This window comes from Microcaecilia unicolor, chromosome 3, assembly GCF_901765095.1.
Source record: "Microcaecilia unicolor chromosome 3, aMicUni1.1, whole genome shotgun sequence".
In the NCBI taxonomy this organism is placed as follows: Eukaryota; Metazoa; Chordata; class Amphibia; order Gymnophiona; family Siphonopidae; genus Microcaecilia; species Microcaecilia unicolor.
Window position 1 is genome coordinate 478,737,162 of NC_044033.1, and position 19,272 is coordinate 478,756,433.

The following is a 19,272-nucleotide window of genomic DNA, read 5'->3' on the forward strand; positions in this document are numbered from 1 at the left end:
TAAGTGTTTGTATAGGACTGATCTGTACTAATCCAGCTTGTTTTGTTTTCCAATAGGTGTATTAATGTTCTTCTGCCACTGTAATGCTCGAGGTGTTGTTGTTTTTTTTCTAGGAAAGGCCTTATGTGACCCCCTGGAAATTTGCTTGTAAACATACTAGATTCAGTGGCCCAACTTGTTCAGAATACTTTTTACTTTGTAGTAAAAAAAAAGTTGTTTTAAGAGCTGTACGTTATTACTTGCGTATTTTTTTATAATACGTTCTACTTTTACTTCACTACTTTTGAAGCCAGTACTTTTACTTTTTACTTAAGTACTTGTAAAAAGTAACAAGCCTATCTCTGTTAAAAGGTAATGTGAAAGAGGCTATTAAAGCTAAAACAATGTCCTTCAAAAAATAGAAAAAGGATGCAAATGAAGAAAATGGGAGTGGCCTAGTGGTTAGGGTGGTGGACTTTGGTCCTGAGGAACTGAGTTCGATTCCCACTTCAGGCACAGGCAGCTCCTTGTGACTCTGGGCAAGTCACTTAACCCTCCATTGCCCCATGTAAGCCGCATTGAGCCTGCCATGAGTAGGAAAGCGCGGGGTACACATGTAACAAAAAAAATAAATAAATAAGAAGCAACTTAAGCTCTGGCAAGTTAGATGCAAAGCATTGATAAAGAAGCCTAAACGAGAATATAAAGAGAAATCTGCCAAAGAGGGAGAGACTCACAGTAACAACTTTTTCAGGTACATCAGAAGCAGAAAGCATGTGAGGGAATCTATGGGACCGTTGGATCATGAAGGAGCAAAAGGGGCACTCAGGGAGGACAGGGACATAGCGGAGAAATTGAATGAGTTCTTTGCTTTGGTCTTTATGGAAGAAGATGTAAGATGTAAGAGATCTATTGTGAAAAATTACAAGAGGACCTTACGAGACTGGGAGACTGGGTGGCTAAATGGCAGATGACGTTTAATGTGAGCAAGTGCAAGGTGATGCATGTGGGAAAAAAGAACCCGAATTATAGCTACGTCATGCAAGGTTCCACGTTAGGAGTTACGGACCAAGAAAGGGATCTGGGTGTCGTCGTCGATAACACACTGAAACCTTCTGCTCAGTGTGCTGCTGCGGCTAGGAAAGCGAATAGAATGTTGGGTATTATTAGGAAAGGTATGGAAAACAGGTGTGAGGATGTTATAATGCCATTGTATCGCTCCATGGTGCGACCGCACCTTGAGTATTGTGTTCAATTCTGGTCACCGCATCTCAAGAAAGATATAGTAGAGTTGGAAAAGGTACAGCGAAGGGCGACTAAAACGATAGCGGGGATGGGACGACTTCCCTATGAAGAAAGACTAAGGAGGCTAGGGCTATTCAGCTTGGAGAAGAGACGGCTGAGGGGAGACATGATAGAGGTATATAAAATAATGAGTGGAGTGGAACAGGTGGATGTGAAGCGTCTGTTCACGCTTTCCAAAAATACTAGGACTAGGAGGCATGCGATTAAACTACAGTGTAGTAAATTTAAAACAAATCGGAGAAAATTTTCTTTACCCAACGTGTAATTAAACTCTGGAATTCATTGCCGGAAAATGTGGTGAAGGCAGTTAGCTTAGCAGAGTTTAAAAGGGGGTTGGACGGTTTCCTAAAGGACAAGTCCATAAACCGCTACTAAACGGACTTGGAAAAATCCAAAATCCCAGGAATAACATGTATAGAATGTTTGTACGTTTGGGAAGCTTGCCAGGTGCCCTTGGCCTGGATTGGCCACTGTCGTGGACAAGATGCTGGACTCGATGGACCCTTGGTCTTTTCCCAGTATGGCATTACTTATGTACTTATGGTTTCAAGGAAGATGATGCAGAGGAACTGAAAGAAATCTCAGTGAACCTGGAAGATGTACTCAGTGAAACAGACAAAATAAAGAGTAGTAAATTATCTGGCTTGCATCCTAGTGTAATTAAAGAACTCAAACATGAAATCTGTAACTTGTCATTAAAATTGTCCATAGTCCCAGAGTACTGACAGAACTAAAAAATGAACTTGCAGAGCTATTGATAGCAATATGTAATTTATCTTTAAAACCAAGCATGGCACTGGAAGATTGGAGGGTGGCCAATGTAATGCTGATTTTTTAAAAGGGTTCCTGGGTGATCCGGGAAATTACAGACCTGTAGGTCTGACTTGAATGCCAGGCAAAATAATGCAAACTATTATAAATAATAAAAGTATAAAACACATAGATAAACATGGTTTAATGGAACAAAGACAACATGGATCAAGTCATGGGAAAGAAGGCAATGTACTGTTGTGGATTAGGAATTGGTTATTGGACAGAAAACAGATGGTAGGGTTAAATGGCCATTTTTCTCAATGGAGGAGGGAGAATAGTGAAGTGCCACAGGGATCTGTACTGGGACTGGAGCTATTTAACTTATTTATAAATGATCTGGAAATTGGAACCCAAGTGAGATGATTAAATTTGCAGAAGACAAAACTATTCAAAGTTGTTAAAACACATGTGGACTGTGAAAAATTGCTGAGGGATGTTGGGAAATTGGAAGACTAGGCATCCAGATGGCAGATGAAATTTAATGTGGACAAATGCAAAGTGTTGCACATTGGGAGAAAATAACCTAGTTACCTTATGCTACGGTCCATCTTAGGAGTCAGCACCCAAGAAAAAGATCTAGGCTTCATTAAAAGCATAAGAAAAGCCATACTGGGTCAGACCAGTTGTTCATCTAGCCCAGTATCCTGCATCCAACAGAGGCCAATCCAGGTCACAAGTACAGGGCAGAAACCCAGTTAGTAGCAACAATCCATGCTACCAATCTCAGGACAAGCAGTGGCTTCCCCCATATCCATCTCAATAACAGACTATGGACTTTTCCTCCAGGAACTTGTCCAAATCATTTTAAAACCCAGATATGCTAACCATTATTACCACATCCTCCGGCAACGACTTCCAGAGATTAACTATTCTTTGAGTGACAAAATATTTCCTATTTGTTTTAAAACTATTTCCATGTAATATCATTGAGTGTCCCCTGGTCTTTCTACTTTTTGAAAGAGTGAAAAACCGATTCACTTTTACCCATTCTGCACCACTCAGGATTTTGTAGACCTCAATCATATCCTCCCTGAGCCATCTCTTTTCCATGCTGAAGATCCCTAACCTCTTTAGCCTTTCTGCATATAGGAGAATTTCCATCCTTCATCAGCACCGATTTTTTTGGGCGTGATATACATGTATAGAATGTAGCCCATCACACCTTTAACCACTGATGCAGGATTTTCAGATCCTATAGTGCCACAGCCTGGGAGCAGAACATAAGCTTTTTATTCATATATTTATTTTAATACACCAGATCTGGAACAGAAAAGATGTATTTGGCATCAACATAATATCAGCACTATGCTCTGATGTAGTTGGTTTATTTTTTAATATCAAAATAAGGAAAACCAAAGTAGGTTACATTTTCTGTAGAAATAACACTTGGTGGTATAGGGTCCAGCTCTGTTCAAAGACCTATTCTCAGCAATACAAGGCTGAGCAGCAGTTGCACAGGGGAGCACAGCAACTGTAATTTTATTGTTGAATTGATCTTCAAAACATAATTTTTGGCCTCCTATTCCTTTTCCCTTCCCTTTAGGGAAAAAAGAGGTTCTGACTCTGAACATATCCCATAGAGTTGTGTTTAAATTTTGATGCTAAGTGAAATCTGGATTATTAGATTTAAAAAAAAAAGAGGGGTGTGGTATAGGCAGAGTTTTCATTTATATATCTTTTAGATTTTAAAACGTTTGTGCACATATTTACGTAACTAATCTACCTTCACTATATAGGAGATGCAATTTTGTGTGGATAGTGTTGTCAGGATAATTTCCCAAGGGAACTTATACATGTATTCTCAGATTGAAAACTGGTGTAAGTTATATGTGAAACAGGCCACAAATGTATGCAGATTGTTAGGAAAATTATTCCCCACTAATGGCTAAGATAAATCAAATAGTCAGGTCATTTTAAGTGATGTGTTTTATATAGAAAGAGACATCTATATTTCTATCAATATATGTATATCTATTTATTTGGATATTGCTCACACCTTCTTCAGTAGTAGCTCAAGATGAGTTACATTCAGGTATGCTAGGTATTTCCCTGTCCCTGGAGGGCTCACAATCTAAGGCAGGGGTGTAGCCAGACAACAAATTTTGGGTGGGCCCAGGCAAGAAGTGGGTGGGCACCAAGTGTTCTCCCCCTTCCCAACCACCACCCAAAAAAATATTTCAGCTGGAGGGAAAATGCTTCTTTCCACCTTGGCAGTATGCAGCAGGCATGCACTGAAAACTGAGCATGTGCAGGTGCCAGTATCATGGAGAGTAGCATTTTTTTGTTACCATCAGGAAGAAGTCTTCAGCTGGCCGAGCTTGAGATCCCCATCAGCTACCACTAAATATGCACTACTGTTGGGTGGGCCTTAGCACTCTATGGGTGGGCCCCGGCCCACCCAGGCCCACCTGTGGCTACGCCACTGATCTAAGGGGTCCTTTTACTAAGGTGCACGGAAAAGTGGCCTGCGCTGGTGTAGATGCATGTATTGGATGCGCGCAGATCCATTTTTCAGCGAAGCTGCAAAAAAGGCCTCTTTTTTGGCGAAAATAGATGTGTGTCAAAATGAAAATTGGCATTTATCCACTTTGGGCCTGAGACCTTACCGCCACCCATTGACTTAGCGGTAAGGTCTCACCCGTTAACCGGGCAGTAATCGTCAGCATGCGTACAATGCCAATTACTGCCCAGTTAGCACCGCGCACCAGAAAATAAAATATATTTTCCAATGCATGTAGTGGACGCGCTTAAAAAATGAAATTACCACCAGGGCCACGTGGTGGCCAGGCGGTAGTTCCAAATTGGTGCACGTTGGGCGTGCATAAGCGCCTGCGCAGCTTAGTAAAAGGGCCCCTAATTTTTGTATCTAAGGCAATGGAAGGTTAAGTGGGTCTTTTCCGCCAAAGTCAGTATGCTCACATTAACCCCCTCCTTAAGTCACTTCACTGGCTCCCTATATGTTTCCGTATTCAGTTCAAGCTTCTCTTATTGACCTATAAGTGCATTCACTCTGCCGCTCTGCAGTACCTCTCCACTCTTGTCTCTCCCTACGCCCCCCCCCCCCCCGGGTACTCCGTTCTGTAGATAAATCTCTCTTATCCGTCCTCTTCTCCGCTACTGCTAATTCTAGACTCCGTTCCTTTTGTCTTGCTGCACCTCACGCCTGGAATAGACTTCCCGAGCCTGTCCGTCTAGCCCCGTCTTTGGTGGCCATTTTCAAGTCCAAACTTAAAGCCCACCTCTTTACCAATGCTTTTGACTCATAACCACTACTCACTTGCCCTGTCCTTTAGCCTCACCTATTTATTCCCTTACCCTTAATTGTTCTGTCTGTTTGCCTGTCTTATCTAGATTGTAAGCTCTTTGAGCAGGGACTGTCTTTTTGTGTATGATGTGCAGCGCTGCATATGCCTTGTAGTGCTATAGAAATGATAAATAGTAGTAGTAGTCTTTTATTAAGGGGAGCCAGCTGATTTTTAGTGTGAGCTAAAATGCTAGTGCACCTTAGCAAAAGACCCCCTAAGTGACTTGCCCAAGATCACAAGGAGCGGAAGTGAGATTTCAACCGAGCACTCCTGGATGCCAAACCACTTGACTTCTCTTCCACTCTACTACTGTATATATATTGTTTTTTTACAATCATCAATATATATAAATGGTGAGTGTCGTACTCACTCGCAAATGCGCAGTGGAGACCCTCTCTGCCCTGCCCCCGCGTCAATACGTGATGACGAGGGCGGAGCAGAGAGGGTCTCTACTGCGCATTTGCGAGGGTCACCGCCGTCGCTAACACTCCCCCCACCCAGAGTCGCCACTGCCGCCCGCCTTCCACCCGGTCGGGCCCTCACTCCGCTGTTGAGGCAGCGAGGGCACGCAGCGCACGGCTCTGCTGGGCTGCCGTCGGCTTTCCTTCTTCTTCTCTGCCTGTGTCCCGCCCTCAACGACGTTACGTCACACGAGGGCGGGACACGGGCAGAGAGGAGGGGAGCCACGGCAGCTCAGCGGTAGGGCTGTGTGCTGCGTGCCCTCGCTGTTTCGGTGGCGGAGCGAGGGCCCGACCGGGTGGAGGGTGGGTGGCGACGGCTCCGGGGGGGGGATGAACTCGGAGGGGGAACTCGGCGGCGGGGTGGGGGGCCTTTCAACCCCCCCCCCCCTATACTAGCCCATTTTTATGGGCTGAACTGCTAGTTAAGCATAAAAACACAAATGAGAACAAATAGGGCATACTAATAACATGATTGTTTCATTTGTTTCTTCCATTACTTTTTTCTTAATATGGATATTATTCATATATATGCTAATTTATTTGTATTGCTATTGTTTATTTGTAAACAGTTTTCTTGTATTCGTGCTAAGTGATATGTTAACAAATACAATTTAGAAATCAAAAAAAATTGACTAGTTTGGACCCAGGATACCTTTGAAAAACAGAGACAAAAGGAAGGAGGAAACAAATCATGGAAGACAAATATTGAAGGATTCTTAGCAGATGTACTTTAGTGCCAGTATTTGATTTCAAAAAATTAGAGACAGCAAAGAAAAAGATTGAGATAAAGTGAAGGTGTAGGTGGAAATGTGCAACAGCAGTTACAGGTGAACTTTGTGGCAGAGTCTAGAATGGGGAACATGAGATGATGATGATGAAGATTGAAAATCTAGATCAGTGGTTCCTAAACCTTTCCTGGGGAATTCCTAGCCAGTCAGGCTTCAAGGGTATCTACGTTGAGTATTCATGGATAGATCGGCATATATTACCTTCATTGCCTGCAAATTTCTGTCATGCATATTCATTGTGGATATCCTGAAAACCCGATTGGCTGGGGATCCCTCTGGATAATCTTGGGTTCCATTGACCTAGAGTGAATGTACAGCCAGCAAAGACTTTGCGAGATACATGGCATAATCATAGGACTGTTTAGTGAACAAAAAAGGCTAAAAGATTTGAGAAAAATAATGCATGGAAGAATTACAGTAACCAAGATGTAATATAGAGGAGGTATTTGCAAGATAGTAAGCTTGTAAAGTGAAATAAATGGGGAAAAATAAATTGCAAGAGTTATATTTTAAGCAGTCAGAGAGGTATAAATCTTACCAAAGGAAGCAATTATGAGAAATGAAGAATGGGAAATAATGGGGGAAACTACAGGAAGATAAGGGATAATAAAGCTCTGCCTTCTTGAAACTAATTTTATTAAATTGAGGCACACAGCCCATTGAAATCAATGGTGAGACAGACTAAACTTTTGTTCTAAACAGAAGGCATGAAGGGTGAAAATGAGAAATGTATGCATGTCGTGAGCATAAAGAAGATAGAAGACAAAAAGAAACTGTGAAATACTGTAAGTAGACAGCAGGTCTTCAGAGAAAGAGATTATGGGCCAAACAATGATCCCTGAAGGATTTCATCAGAGAAATATTCACTGGCTAATGTCATTTTTTCTGCTGACTTAAATTAAGTTTAAAGGAACTGTCGATTCACTGTACTTATAAAATGTCCTTGTCTTTTCTTTTACAGTTTTCTCCTTGTCTTCAGTTGCTTGATTTTGTCAGTGTTTTCTACTATCCCAGAACACCAAAATCTCGCCTCGCATTGTCTCTTTATTCTGGTAAGTCAAGCTTAAATCTACAGTTCCAAATACAGGGGCCATTTTACTAAGCCACGTACGCGTCTACGCGCACCCAATGCGCGCCAAAATGGAGTTACCACATGGCTACCGCGTGGCTCTTGCAGTAATTTCATTTCTGGCGCTAATCTGATATGCACGGCCAAAAAATAGTTTATATTTTCTGCCGCGTGTATCGGACGCACACCAAGTGACATTTGGTGCGCATAGGTCATTACCACCCGGTGACCACATGAGACTTTACCACTAGGTCAATGGCTGGTGGTAAGGTCTCAGACCCAAAACGGGCACGTGGCAATTTTGATTTTGCCGCATGTCCATTTTTGGCAAAAAGTTTAAAAAGGCCTTTTTTACATGTGCACTGAAAATGATTCTGTGCCCAAAACCCGCGCCAACCCTACCTCAGGCCATTTTTCAGCGCACCTTAGTAAAAGGACCCCACAGTTACTGCAGTGGTTGTTATATAGGGGCCTGTTTAATGAAGTGCATTACATTTAAGTACTTACCGGGGAATTCTACATATGGCGCCGAATGGCAGGCACTACTTCCGCTTTGAATTTCTGGCACAGAAAAGTATTCTAATGGATGAAAGGTGTCTAAATGGGGCAAAGAGGCAGATTCGCATGAAAACACACTTACGTGCCAATGTATAGAATAGCGCTTAAGTGTTTCCATGTGGATCTGCAAAAGGGGTGTGGCCATGGGAGGGATATGGGCGGGTCAAGGATGTTCCCTTAAAATGCATGCAGTGTTATCAAATAGTGCAAATCCACACCCAACTTGCATGCTTAAAATGGCAGATGGATGTTTTTCTCAGAAAAGCGTCCAAATTGTGATTTTCAAAACTCATATTTGAAAGTGACAGTGCATACCAAGCTCTATGACAGCAGCAGATATAATGGGTATTCCTCTTAGAGCAGCAAGTAGGTCCCTGGACTAGCATAGTGTTTGGTGCAATGGACTGTAGAGAAGAGGACACCAGGCCCATATCCCACTCTTATGATGGAAAGTGAGGGCTCTCCAAAAACCACAAAATACCTACTGTACCTACATATAGGTGACACCTGAAGACTTAAGGGCTATTGTAGTGGTGTACAGTTGGGTACAGTACATTATTTGCTACTCCTGGAGGGCTCACTGTAAAATATAAGGGGGTTATGGTAAGTTGTGTACCTGGGACCTTTTATCTGAAGTCCACTGCAGCGCTCCCAAGGCTTCCCTATTGCTGTGCTGGGATGTCTGTGTGGCCAGTCTACTAAGAAACCAGGCCCACAGACATCCCAATGGCTTATTTTTGTGCGTTTTCCCATAGGACATTGTTTTTTGAAAATGATACCAAAACATAGATGCCCTGAGCACAAAAATGTCTAGAAAACGGTGATTTTTGAAACAAAAATCAAGTAGCAAACAAGAGATTTTCAAACCAGAAAAAGACGTTTTTCTGATTTGAAAATCTCTTGTTTGCTATTTGATTTTTAGACAATTCCAGCAAAACGTCCTAAATCGGACTTAGATGCCATATCAAAAATGCACCTTCACGTTACTGTGCAACACTGGTGAGCGAGATAGTCAAAGAGAAAGTTAGTGAGTGTGTTTCAAGGAGGAAAAAAGAATTTCAGTTTGAAGCCTCTATCTCAGATGAGATTGAACCTTTCAGGTCAAAATTAGCCCATAACCTTCCTCCGGCAAAAAGAAATTTCTTGCCATTAGATTCTATTTACTCTAATGGTAACCAAATGCATGATGAACAAACATTCTAAATTATAGATACAGCTTGAAATTTGTACCAAATAAAAATGTGATCATTTGTTTGAAATAACCTCAGAAAAGTAAGGCATCTATGTTGGAAGTAATAAATCCCCTCAAAAAGGTATGGAGATCTTCCTTGCAATTTACTGGGATTTGCATTAGGAATTGTGATTAATGTTCAATTAATAAAGTCTGCTCTAGCCTGTGGTTGTAAAAGTTATGACTCAGCTTCCCCTGCTGTTAAAGCCCAGTTGGACAGAAATCAAACCCTGACACTGAAACAGCATTGGGGATTTGGTCTGTTTCATCTGCTCTGCATCTTCAGCTTTCTGCTGACATCACTGTAAATAGCAGAGGCAATTATTTTGAAAGGTACAGCACAAAAATTACACTAACAGCATATAGCAATATTTAATTCAGAAACTGCATACAGTACAGTAATTTACAGAATAATAGTCATATTCTATGTACATGGAAAATAATACAGGTACTGCTTTTGAAGATTGGTGTATTAGAACTTTATATTTTAGGAATAGTGTACCAGTACTCATGTTAAAACATGAACAGTTATCTATTCTGTGGCCAATGCACTGAAGGATATTAGCATCAATCATTAACATGTGTTGCCATGTGTTAATAGTCTATTAATGTGCTGTAGTGTCTATATTGAAAAAAGGGGGGGGAAAGTCTCAACTGTTGCGGCAACAGCTTAAAACAATCAGTTGCACGCAAAAAAGGGTCTCCGCACCCCCTTGGCCACATAGGTCTCCTTTTCCCTGGGGAAGGTCTGCCTTCCCCAAATTCAGCATCACTCGCTACCTTCCTTCCTGCAGGTCCAGGATCGCTGCCACTTCCTTCTCTTTCCCCCGCCACTACTGCAGTGCTTGCAGTTTACATTTTCGGGCCATCTGGGATTCACACAGGCACTCCGGGGCCTTCCCAGTCTGCCGCATCCATTCCTCTCTGATGCAACTTCCTGTTGTGAGGGCCAGATGTGGTAGAGGGAAGTCCTTGCAGTGCCTGTGTGAATTGCGGAAGGCCCGAAAAGGTAAGCTGCAAGCACTGCAGTGGGGGAAGAAGAAGGAAGTGGCAGATGCCGGACCTGTGGGAGAGGAAAATAGGGAGCGATGCACCACGGCACCCCTGAGAGTTCGCTGCGGCACATAGTTTGGGTTCTGCTGCTATAGAGGCAGACTATAAGGATATTCAGTAGTACTATTCAGATAGTGCCACTGAACATTGAGCCTGCAAATAGGTAGGAAAATGTGGAGTACAAATGTAACAAATAAATAAATATCCTGGTCAGCAACCTTTTTCCAGATAGCAGGTGCTTTTGAATAGTGATTTGATTGTTTATTCTACTTGTAAGTGGTAATTTGCATAGAACTATATTGTAAGGAAAGGGGAAAGGGTCATGGACTTGATATACCGCCTTTCCGTGGTACATCCAAAGCAGATTACATATTCAATGCTGGTACTTTCTCTGTCCCTACTGGGCTCACAATCTGTTTTTGTATCTGGGGCAATAGAGGGTTAAGTGACTTGTCCAGAGTCACATGGAGCTGCAGTGGGAATTGAACCTGATTCCCTTGGTTCTCAACCCATTGCAGTAACTATGAAACCTTTAATAAATTTCAAGGCTACCCCTTATGCATTTAGCAGCATATAAGAGTGTCAAAAAACAGCTCCTTTCCTACTGTTACAATAATAAAACATGTTAAAATGTTTCAGTAATCTTCATACTCCAGTATGAAGCATTAGCTATCTATAAATGTCTTGTGGTGTGGTTCCCTGAGGAAGACTACCGAAACGGGACCGTTGGAATCAACACGCAAGCTGGAGCATATAAGATAAGTTCACTTGTGCACTCTATGAAATATTGTGATTCAAGAGCAATAAAAGATTCAAAATATCAAAAATATTAAAGAAGTTATGGGGGGGGGGGGTTCAGTCGATGATGACTTTTTTTGCGTGCAACTGATTGTTTTAAGCCGTTGCCGCAACAGTTTCCCTCCTTTTTTCAATATAGGCACTACAGCACTGCTAGTTCTGTTTGTTGAGACATCAGTATTAGTGAGTAGTGTTTTGTGATCTGGGTATGGTATTGTGATTTAAATAGTCTATTAATGACATACAAATGAAATCTGCATTCATTTACAAAGCTAACTTCAGCCAGTTAATACAGACATTCTCATGAAAACCTAATTATACTTCCCTGATGTGTAGTTAGTTTTTCTTTTTATTTAACAGTTTTGTTTTGTTTTTTACATTTTAACATGTTTTATTATTGTAACACTAGGTAAGGATCTGTTTTAACACTCTTATATGCTGCTAAATGCATAAGGGGTAACTTGAAATTTATTAAAGGTTTCATAGTTACTGCAATGGGTTGAGAACCAAGGGAATCAGGTTCAATTCCCACTGCAGCTCCATGTGACTCTGGACAAGTCACTTAACCCTCTATTGCCCAAGATACAAAAACAGATTGTGAGCCCAGTAGGGACAGAGAAAGTACCAACATTGAATATGTAATCTGCTTTGGATGTACTACGGAAAGGCGGTATATCAAGTCCATGACCCTTTCCCCTTTCCTTACAATATAGTTCTATGCAAATTACCACTTACAAGTAGAATAAACAATCAAATCACTATTCAAAAGCACCTGCTATCTGGAAAAAGGTTGCTGACCAGGATATTTATTTATTTGTTACATTTGTACTCCACATTTTCCCACCTATTTGCAGGCTCAATGTTCAGTGGCACTATCTGAATAGTACTACTGAATATCCTTATAGTCTGCCTCTATAGCAGCAGAACCCAAACTATGTGCCGCAGCGAACTCTCAGGGGTGCTGTGGTGCATCGCTCCCTATTTTCCTCTCCCACAGGTCCGGCATCTGCCACTTCCTTCTTCTTCCCCCGCTGCAGTGCTTGCAGCTTACCTTTTCGGGCCTTCCGCAATTCACACAGGCACTGCAAGGACTTCCCTCTACCACATCTGGCCCTCACAACAGGAAGTTGCATCAGAAAGGAATGGATGTGGCAGACTGGGAAGGCCCCGGAGTACCTGTGTGAATCCCAGATGGCCCGAAAATGTAAACTGCAAGCACTGCAGTAGCGGCAGGGGAAAGAGAAGGAAGTGGCAGCGATCCTGGACCTGCAGGAAGGAAGGAAGGTAGCGAGTGATGCTGAATTTGGGGAAGGCAGACCTTCCCCAGGGAAAAGGAGACCTATGTGGCCGGGAGGAGGTGCCGCAGAGACCATGTGGCCGGGGGGGGGGGGGTGACCCCTGCTCTACAGTATGAAATAGAGGGCAATTCATTAACTAGGTATCCGCATTTACGTGCCCCTTGTGTGTGTGTAAATTTACAGAATAGTAGCACTTTTGTGGCTAAGTGTACACCAGTGCAGAGGAATGAAAAAACCACTACAAAACCTCAAAGGAAGTAAAAGGGAATAGGGTTAGAGATTAATCTTTCAACACTTTGGAATAAGTCAAAAGAGTTCATTTTCACCACAAAGACGACACGGCGCCGTGTTTCGCATTACCGCATGCCTCAGGAGTCTGCTAACTTGATCCCAAAAGAGTAAAACAGATTTCATGCTGCTTAACCTAGAAATAAGCACTGGATTTTCCCAAGTTCATCTTAATAAGGTCCTATGGACTTTTCTTTTAGGAAATTATCCAAACCTTTTTAAAATTTATAAAGATTGTTCTGCATATAAAGCATCTTTTAGTTATAAAATTGTGGTATACAAGCATAACAATTAGACGCACTGATAGATTGCATCTACTATCACATGATCTTCACATAGGCGTTCCTAGGGACGTAGTTGCAGTGGAGCAGGGGGTTGGAGGAGAAGTCAGGAGCAGATTCAGTGGTGACGCCAGCTTGAGAGAGGAGGCGGCAGCGTCTCCTGGGCTTAAGAACACTGAGCCCCAACAATAGAGCTCCTCCTCCGCAACCACAAGGTTTGAGTTCTCCCCTCTCTGAATCAATGGTGCCTTCTTTGAGAAACATGCAAGGCACCATTTTGAGTGAGGCTCATTTACAACAGGGGGAGAATGGAGGAGACGGAGTAGAAACATACTCCTGGGAAAGCAAACTTGCTGTGAATGAGACGGGGGATCAAAGTGCTCCTGAGCTTGAAATGACAAGTGATATTTCTCAATCTACGCTGGTATCTTTCCCTGATTTTTTAAGTAAGACGCCTACAGAGGTAACTTTAGACTCTTTATGGCAGTGGTGTAGTCACAGGTGGGCCTGGGTGGGGCAGGGCCTACCCACTTAGGGCTCAGGCCCACCCAACATTAGCACATGTTTAGCGGTGGCTGGTGGGAATCCCAATCTCCGCCAGCTGAAGACATCCCCCTGATAGAAATTAAAATGCTGCTGTCCACAATACTGGCACTTGTGCATGCTCAGTTTTCAGCGCACGCCTACTGCAGACTGCCAAGGTGGAAAGAAGCATTTTTCCGCCAGCTCAGATACTTTTTGGTGGGGGTTGGGAAGAACACTTGGTGCCCACCCATTTCTTGCCTATGCCCACCCAAAATCTGTTGTCTGACTACGCCCCTGCTTTATGGTCTTTAATTTCTGATCTAGGTAAGACTTTTCTTACACAAACTACTGCCCTTACATAGAAGCTTTCTCATGTAGAACAGAGAGTGGGAAAAGTTGAAACAGAGGTGAAGGAATTGCACGTTCTAATGGACCAAATTGACAAGGATTTTTCTACTATTCAAAATGTACATATTTCATTGGTTAAAGACTTGTCTAATTTGAGAAATAAGTCGGAAACTTTTGAAAAGTATGTAAGGAGCAATAATCTTCGCTTTTTAAACTTTCCAAGGGTAACTATGGTTAGGCCCTTGGAAATGCTGAAGCGCTATATGAAGGAAAAATTTCCTCCTTTTATACACAAGCTTATTATTTACTGAGAAAAGCAGCGGAGCAACAGCAAAATTCTTTGAATGTTTCCGCTTTACTGGATACCTCAGACTCAGAATCAGCCACTGCAGCGACTTTGGTTGCTTCGGTGGCACTATCTTCTGATAAACAATGGTTATTTTGAACGTATTATAAAAACACAGAGAAATTGTTTCTAGGCTTTAAGATTCAATTATTTCCTGATGTATCAAGAGATACTCAATGTAGACGCAAACAGTTCTTATTATTGAAACCTGGAGTTCTGCAAATAGGTGGAACTTTTTTCTTAAGATTTCCATGTAAATGTATTATTAGATATAATGCTGTTAAATATGTCTTCATTGAATCTTCTCACTTGTCAGCTTTTATAGCAACTAAAAGAGTTTCAGGAGATTAAGTAAAGATCTATATATAATTAATTTCTAGCTCATATTCCTCAGGTATAATATTGCCTTTAATTTTTCCTCAATTTCTCCCTTTTCCATTAGTCTTGGAGCCTAATATTGTGGGCTTGAGTGCTTATTATATTCTCTTTAAAAATATTTCTTTATGAGAGGTTATAACTTTTTTGTATAACACTTTTCTGTACAAGTGAAAATTGCTTGGATATAATTAAAACTTATAAATAAAATATTTTAAAAAAAGTAAACAGAATGCTATAAAGTACTGGGAAAGGGATAGAAAATAAGACAAAGAATGTTATAATGCCTCTGTACCGCTTCATGGTGCAACCGTACCTTGAGTATTGTGTGAAATTCTGGTTGCTGTATCTTAACAAAACATATAGCAGAATTAGAAAAGGTTCAAAAAAGGGTGACCAAAATGATTAAGGGGATGGAACTCCTCTCATATGAGGAAATGCGTAAGAGGTTAGGACTCTTCAGCTTGGAAAAGAGATGGCTGAGGGGGATATGATGGAGGTCTACAAAATACTGAGTGATGTAGAATGGGTAAACTTAAATCAATTTTTTACTCGTTCAAAGAATACAAAGACTAGGGGACACTCAAGGAAGTTACATGGTAATGGTTTTAAAACAAACAGGAGGAAATATTTTTTCACTCAATGAATAATTAAGCTCTGGAACTCATTGCCAGGGGATGTGGTATCAGCAGTTAGCATATCTGGGTTTAAAAAAAGGTTTGGACAAGTTCCTGGAGGAAAAGTCCATAGTCTGCTACTGAGATAGACATGGGGAAGCCACTGCTTGTCCTTGGGATCACTAGCATTAATCTTGTTACTATCTGGGATTCTGTCAGGTACTTGTGACCTGAATTGGTCACTGTTAGGAGCAGGGGCGTATCTGCGTGGGGCCACAGGGGCCTGGGCCCCCGCAGATTTCGCCCTGGCCCCCCTCCCGCCGCCAACCCTCCCCCACTAATGTTGTTTACCTTTGCTGGCAGGGGACCCCAACCCCCGCCAGCCGCCGAGGTCTTCAAAGTTCTTGTTCGTCGTCCTCCGTGGCCATGCTGTACCCTGTTGATTCGGAGTCTGTCTGACGTCGCACCACGTTGTACGTGCGTACAACGTGGTGCGACGTCAGACAGACTCCGAATCAGCAGCGTACAGCATGGCCACGGAGGAGGACGACGAACAAGAACTTTGAAGACCTCGGCGGCTGGCGGGGGTTGGGGTCCCCCGCCAGCTGAAGAATTATTTTTAAAAGCATGCGGAAGCGGACCTCGGCTGGCGGGGGTTGGGGTCCCCGCCAGCAAAGGTAAACAACGTCAGCGGGGGAGGGTTGGCGGCGGGAGAGGAGGTGGAGAGAGTCGTTGGTGGCAGGGGGGGCTCTGGCAATGGCGGGGGGGAGTCGTTGGTGGCAGGGGGGGCTCTGGCAATGGCGGGGGGGGGGTCGGTGGTGCTGGGGGGAGGGGCTAAATGTGCCCCCTCCCTCTGGCCCTGGCCCCCCCTACTGCCAGAGTCCAGATACGCCCCTGGTTAGGAGCAGGATACTGGGTTAGATGGACCTTTGGTCTGACCCAGTGTAGCTATTCATATGTTCTCATGAGAGAGTAGCCTCTCTGCGGGTTGTTGCAGGTCTATGCTGAACAAACTCCAAAGCAGCCATTATGGAAAGAAAAGCCTCAGTGAGCAGAGCAGAACATTTTTCTGGGAGCTCTTTTACCTTTTTTTTTGTTTTTGTAAAAGTGCCCCCTAGGGTGCCCGGTTGGTGTCCTGGTATGTGAGGGGGACCAGTGCACTACGAATCCTGACCCCTCCCACGAACAAATGCCTTGGATTTATTCGTTTTTGAGCTGGGCGCTTTCATTTTCCATTATCACTGAAAAATAAAAATGCCCAGCTCACAAATTGTCAAATAAAACATAGATGTCTATTTTTTGCCAAAATACGGTTCGGTCCGCCCCTTCACGGACCCGTTCTCGGGGATAAACGCCCATGGAGATAGACGTTTTCGTTCGATTATGCCCCTCAATATCAACCGGCTCACCTTTAGTCACATGTTTGTTCACCCCTTCAAAGAAATGTAGTAGATTGGTGAGGCAAGGTTTCCCTTCACAAAATCCATGTTCACTTTAAAGTCTCATTAATCCATGCTATTGAATATGCTCTGTAATTTTGTTTTTTATAATAGTCTCTACCATTTTGCCCAGCACCGACGTCAGACTCACCGGTCTATAATTTCCCGGATCTCCTCTGGAACCATTTTTAAAAATCAGCATTACATTGGCCACCCTCCAATCTTCCGGTACCACGCTTGATTTTAAGGATAAATTACATATTACTAACAATAGCTCCGTAAGTTCATTTTTCAGTTCTATCAGTACTCTGGGATAAATACCATCTGGTCCAGGAGATTTGCTACTCATCAGCTTCAAATACCATTTCTGGCACCTGTATCCCACCCAAATCTTCCTCAGTGAAGACTGAAGCAAAGAATTCATTTAATCTCTACGCTATGGCTTTGTCTTCCCTGACTGCCCCTTTTACTCCTCGGTCATCTAGCAGTCCAACCGATCCTTTTCCCAGCTTCCTGCTTTTGATATACCTTAAAAAAATTTTACTATGTGTTTTGGCCTCCAACACAGTCTTTTTTTCGAAGTCCCTCTTAGCCTTCCTTATCAGCACTTTGCATTTGACTTGACATACCTTATGCTGTTTCTTATTATTTTCAGTCGGTTCCTCCTTCCATTTTCTGAAGGATTATCTTTTAGCTCTAATAACTTCCTTCACCTCACTTTTTAACTATGCTGGCTGTCATTTGGTCTTCCACCCTCCTTTTTTAATACGTGGAATATATTTGGCCTGGGCTTCCAGGATGGTGTTTTTGAACAGCATCCACGCCTGATGTAAATGTTTGATCCTCTCAGCCACTCTTCTATTTTTTTTTCACCGTGCTTTTCATTTATCATAGTCAACTTTTTTAAAGTTAAATGCTAACATATTTGATTTCCTATGTATACTTACTTCAAAGTTAATACCAAATCCGATCATATTATGATCACTGTTATCAAGCGGCCCCAGCACCATTACCTCCCACACCAGATCATGCGCTCCATTAAGGACTAGGTCTAGAATTTTTCCTTCTCTCCACCTCCTGCTCTTATATGTGCCTCCCCAGTAAAAGTTCTGACACTAGAAAAAGGACGAGCACGTCGTGGGTTTTTGTTTCTCTCCTGCCCGAAGACTGCAGCTGAGTCCCTGGGAGAGCAGCATCATCGACAGGCTGATGACCCCCACCCTCTCATTCCTGGCATGGAGCAGGAGTGCAGCCACGTTTTCAGCCAATGGAAAAGTAGCTGGGTAAGCAGCATCCTGGCGGTTGGCAGGGAGGGATATCATGTGCAATGGTTGACCCTACTCTGGTGGAGTGCCTGAAACCACACTGCAACTCATGTTGGGCTGGGGGTTGCTGCCACTGCAGGTGTTGATGTTTCTCCCAATGGGGCACTGACCAGCAGCAGGCAACAGCGCTCAGGCAACTGAGCGGAAAACAAAAAAAAAAGACTTCTTTCATACACTCAGCTTCTCTGTGTGTATGAAAGCCGTCTGTGGTACGCGCAGAATTAGACATGCTTATTTAAATATATCTTCGGAAAGCTTTTGTAAAATTCTGGATAAATAGAAGTTTGATACTGTACATACAAAATGCAGTATTACAATTCAGAGACATACAATCCCAGCAGTATCTTGTCCATATTTAAAGCTCCAGTTGATGAGTAAGGTAATATGTACAGGTGTTCTTGAACCAAAAATACTTCAGCTTTCTGTTTTTCTTAGCTGCTGATTAGACTGCAACTTACATCCTGTAAAAACAAGTAAAAATAGCACATTGTTTAGAGGTACAATCATCAAAGTATATATTCACATACGACAAATGTCTGCCTTACTATATGCAGATCGCAAAACCTATGCTTGTTTTCGAATTAATCATAGACAACAATGTGATTTTATTAATTACTTGCACATAATTCTCTTAATGCTGGATATGAACAGATCCAATACATATATAGGTCAATATTCAGCTGTGCAGCTGCTCTATAACTTTGAAAGGAGAGTTTTATTTATTTATTTATTGCATTTGTATCCCACATTTTCCCACCTCTTTGCAGGCTCAATGTGGCTTACAATACATCATAAATGGTGGAATTATATAAGAAAATAGACATTTAGTATGTGTTAACACTTTGATAGCTTATACATTCAGCCCCAGATTCAATAAAGGTCGCCCAAATTTGGGTGCAGATCCCAGAAACTAATGAGCTATTAATTATTGTTAATTGGCACTTGGATTGGTAGCATGGAATATTGCTACTAATTGGGTTTCTGCCAGGTACTTGTAACCTAGATTGGCCTCAGTTGAAAACAGGATACTGGGCTAGATGGACCATTGGTCTGACCCAGTACAGCTATTC

The 19,272-nt window shown here is 42.4% G+C and overlaps 1 protein-coding gene across 1 annotated transcript in view; it reads left to right on the forward strand.

Moving 5' to 3' along the window:
• Positions 1–19,272, forward strand: part of KCNQ5 (potassium voltage-gated channel subfamily Q member 5) — an 846,390-nt gene that overhangs the window by 531,819 nt on the left and 295,299 nt on the right. The window contains 1 exon segment of the mRNA XM_030199036.1: positions 7,613–7,703. Coding sequence (XP_030054896.1) covers positions 7,613–7,703 — 91 coding nt within the window.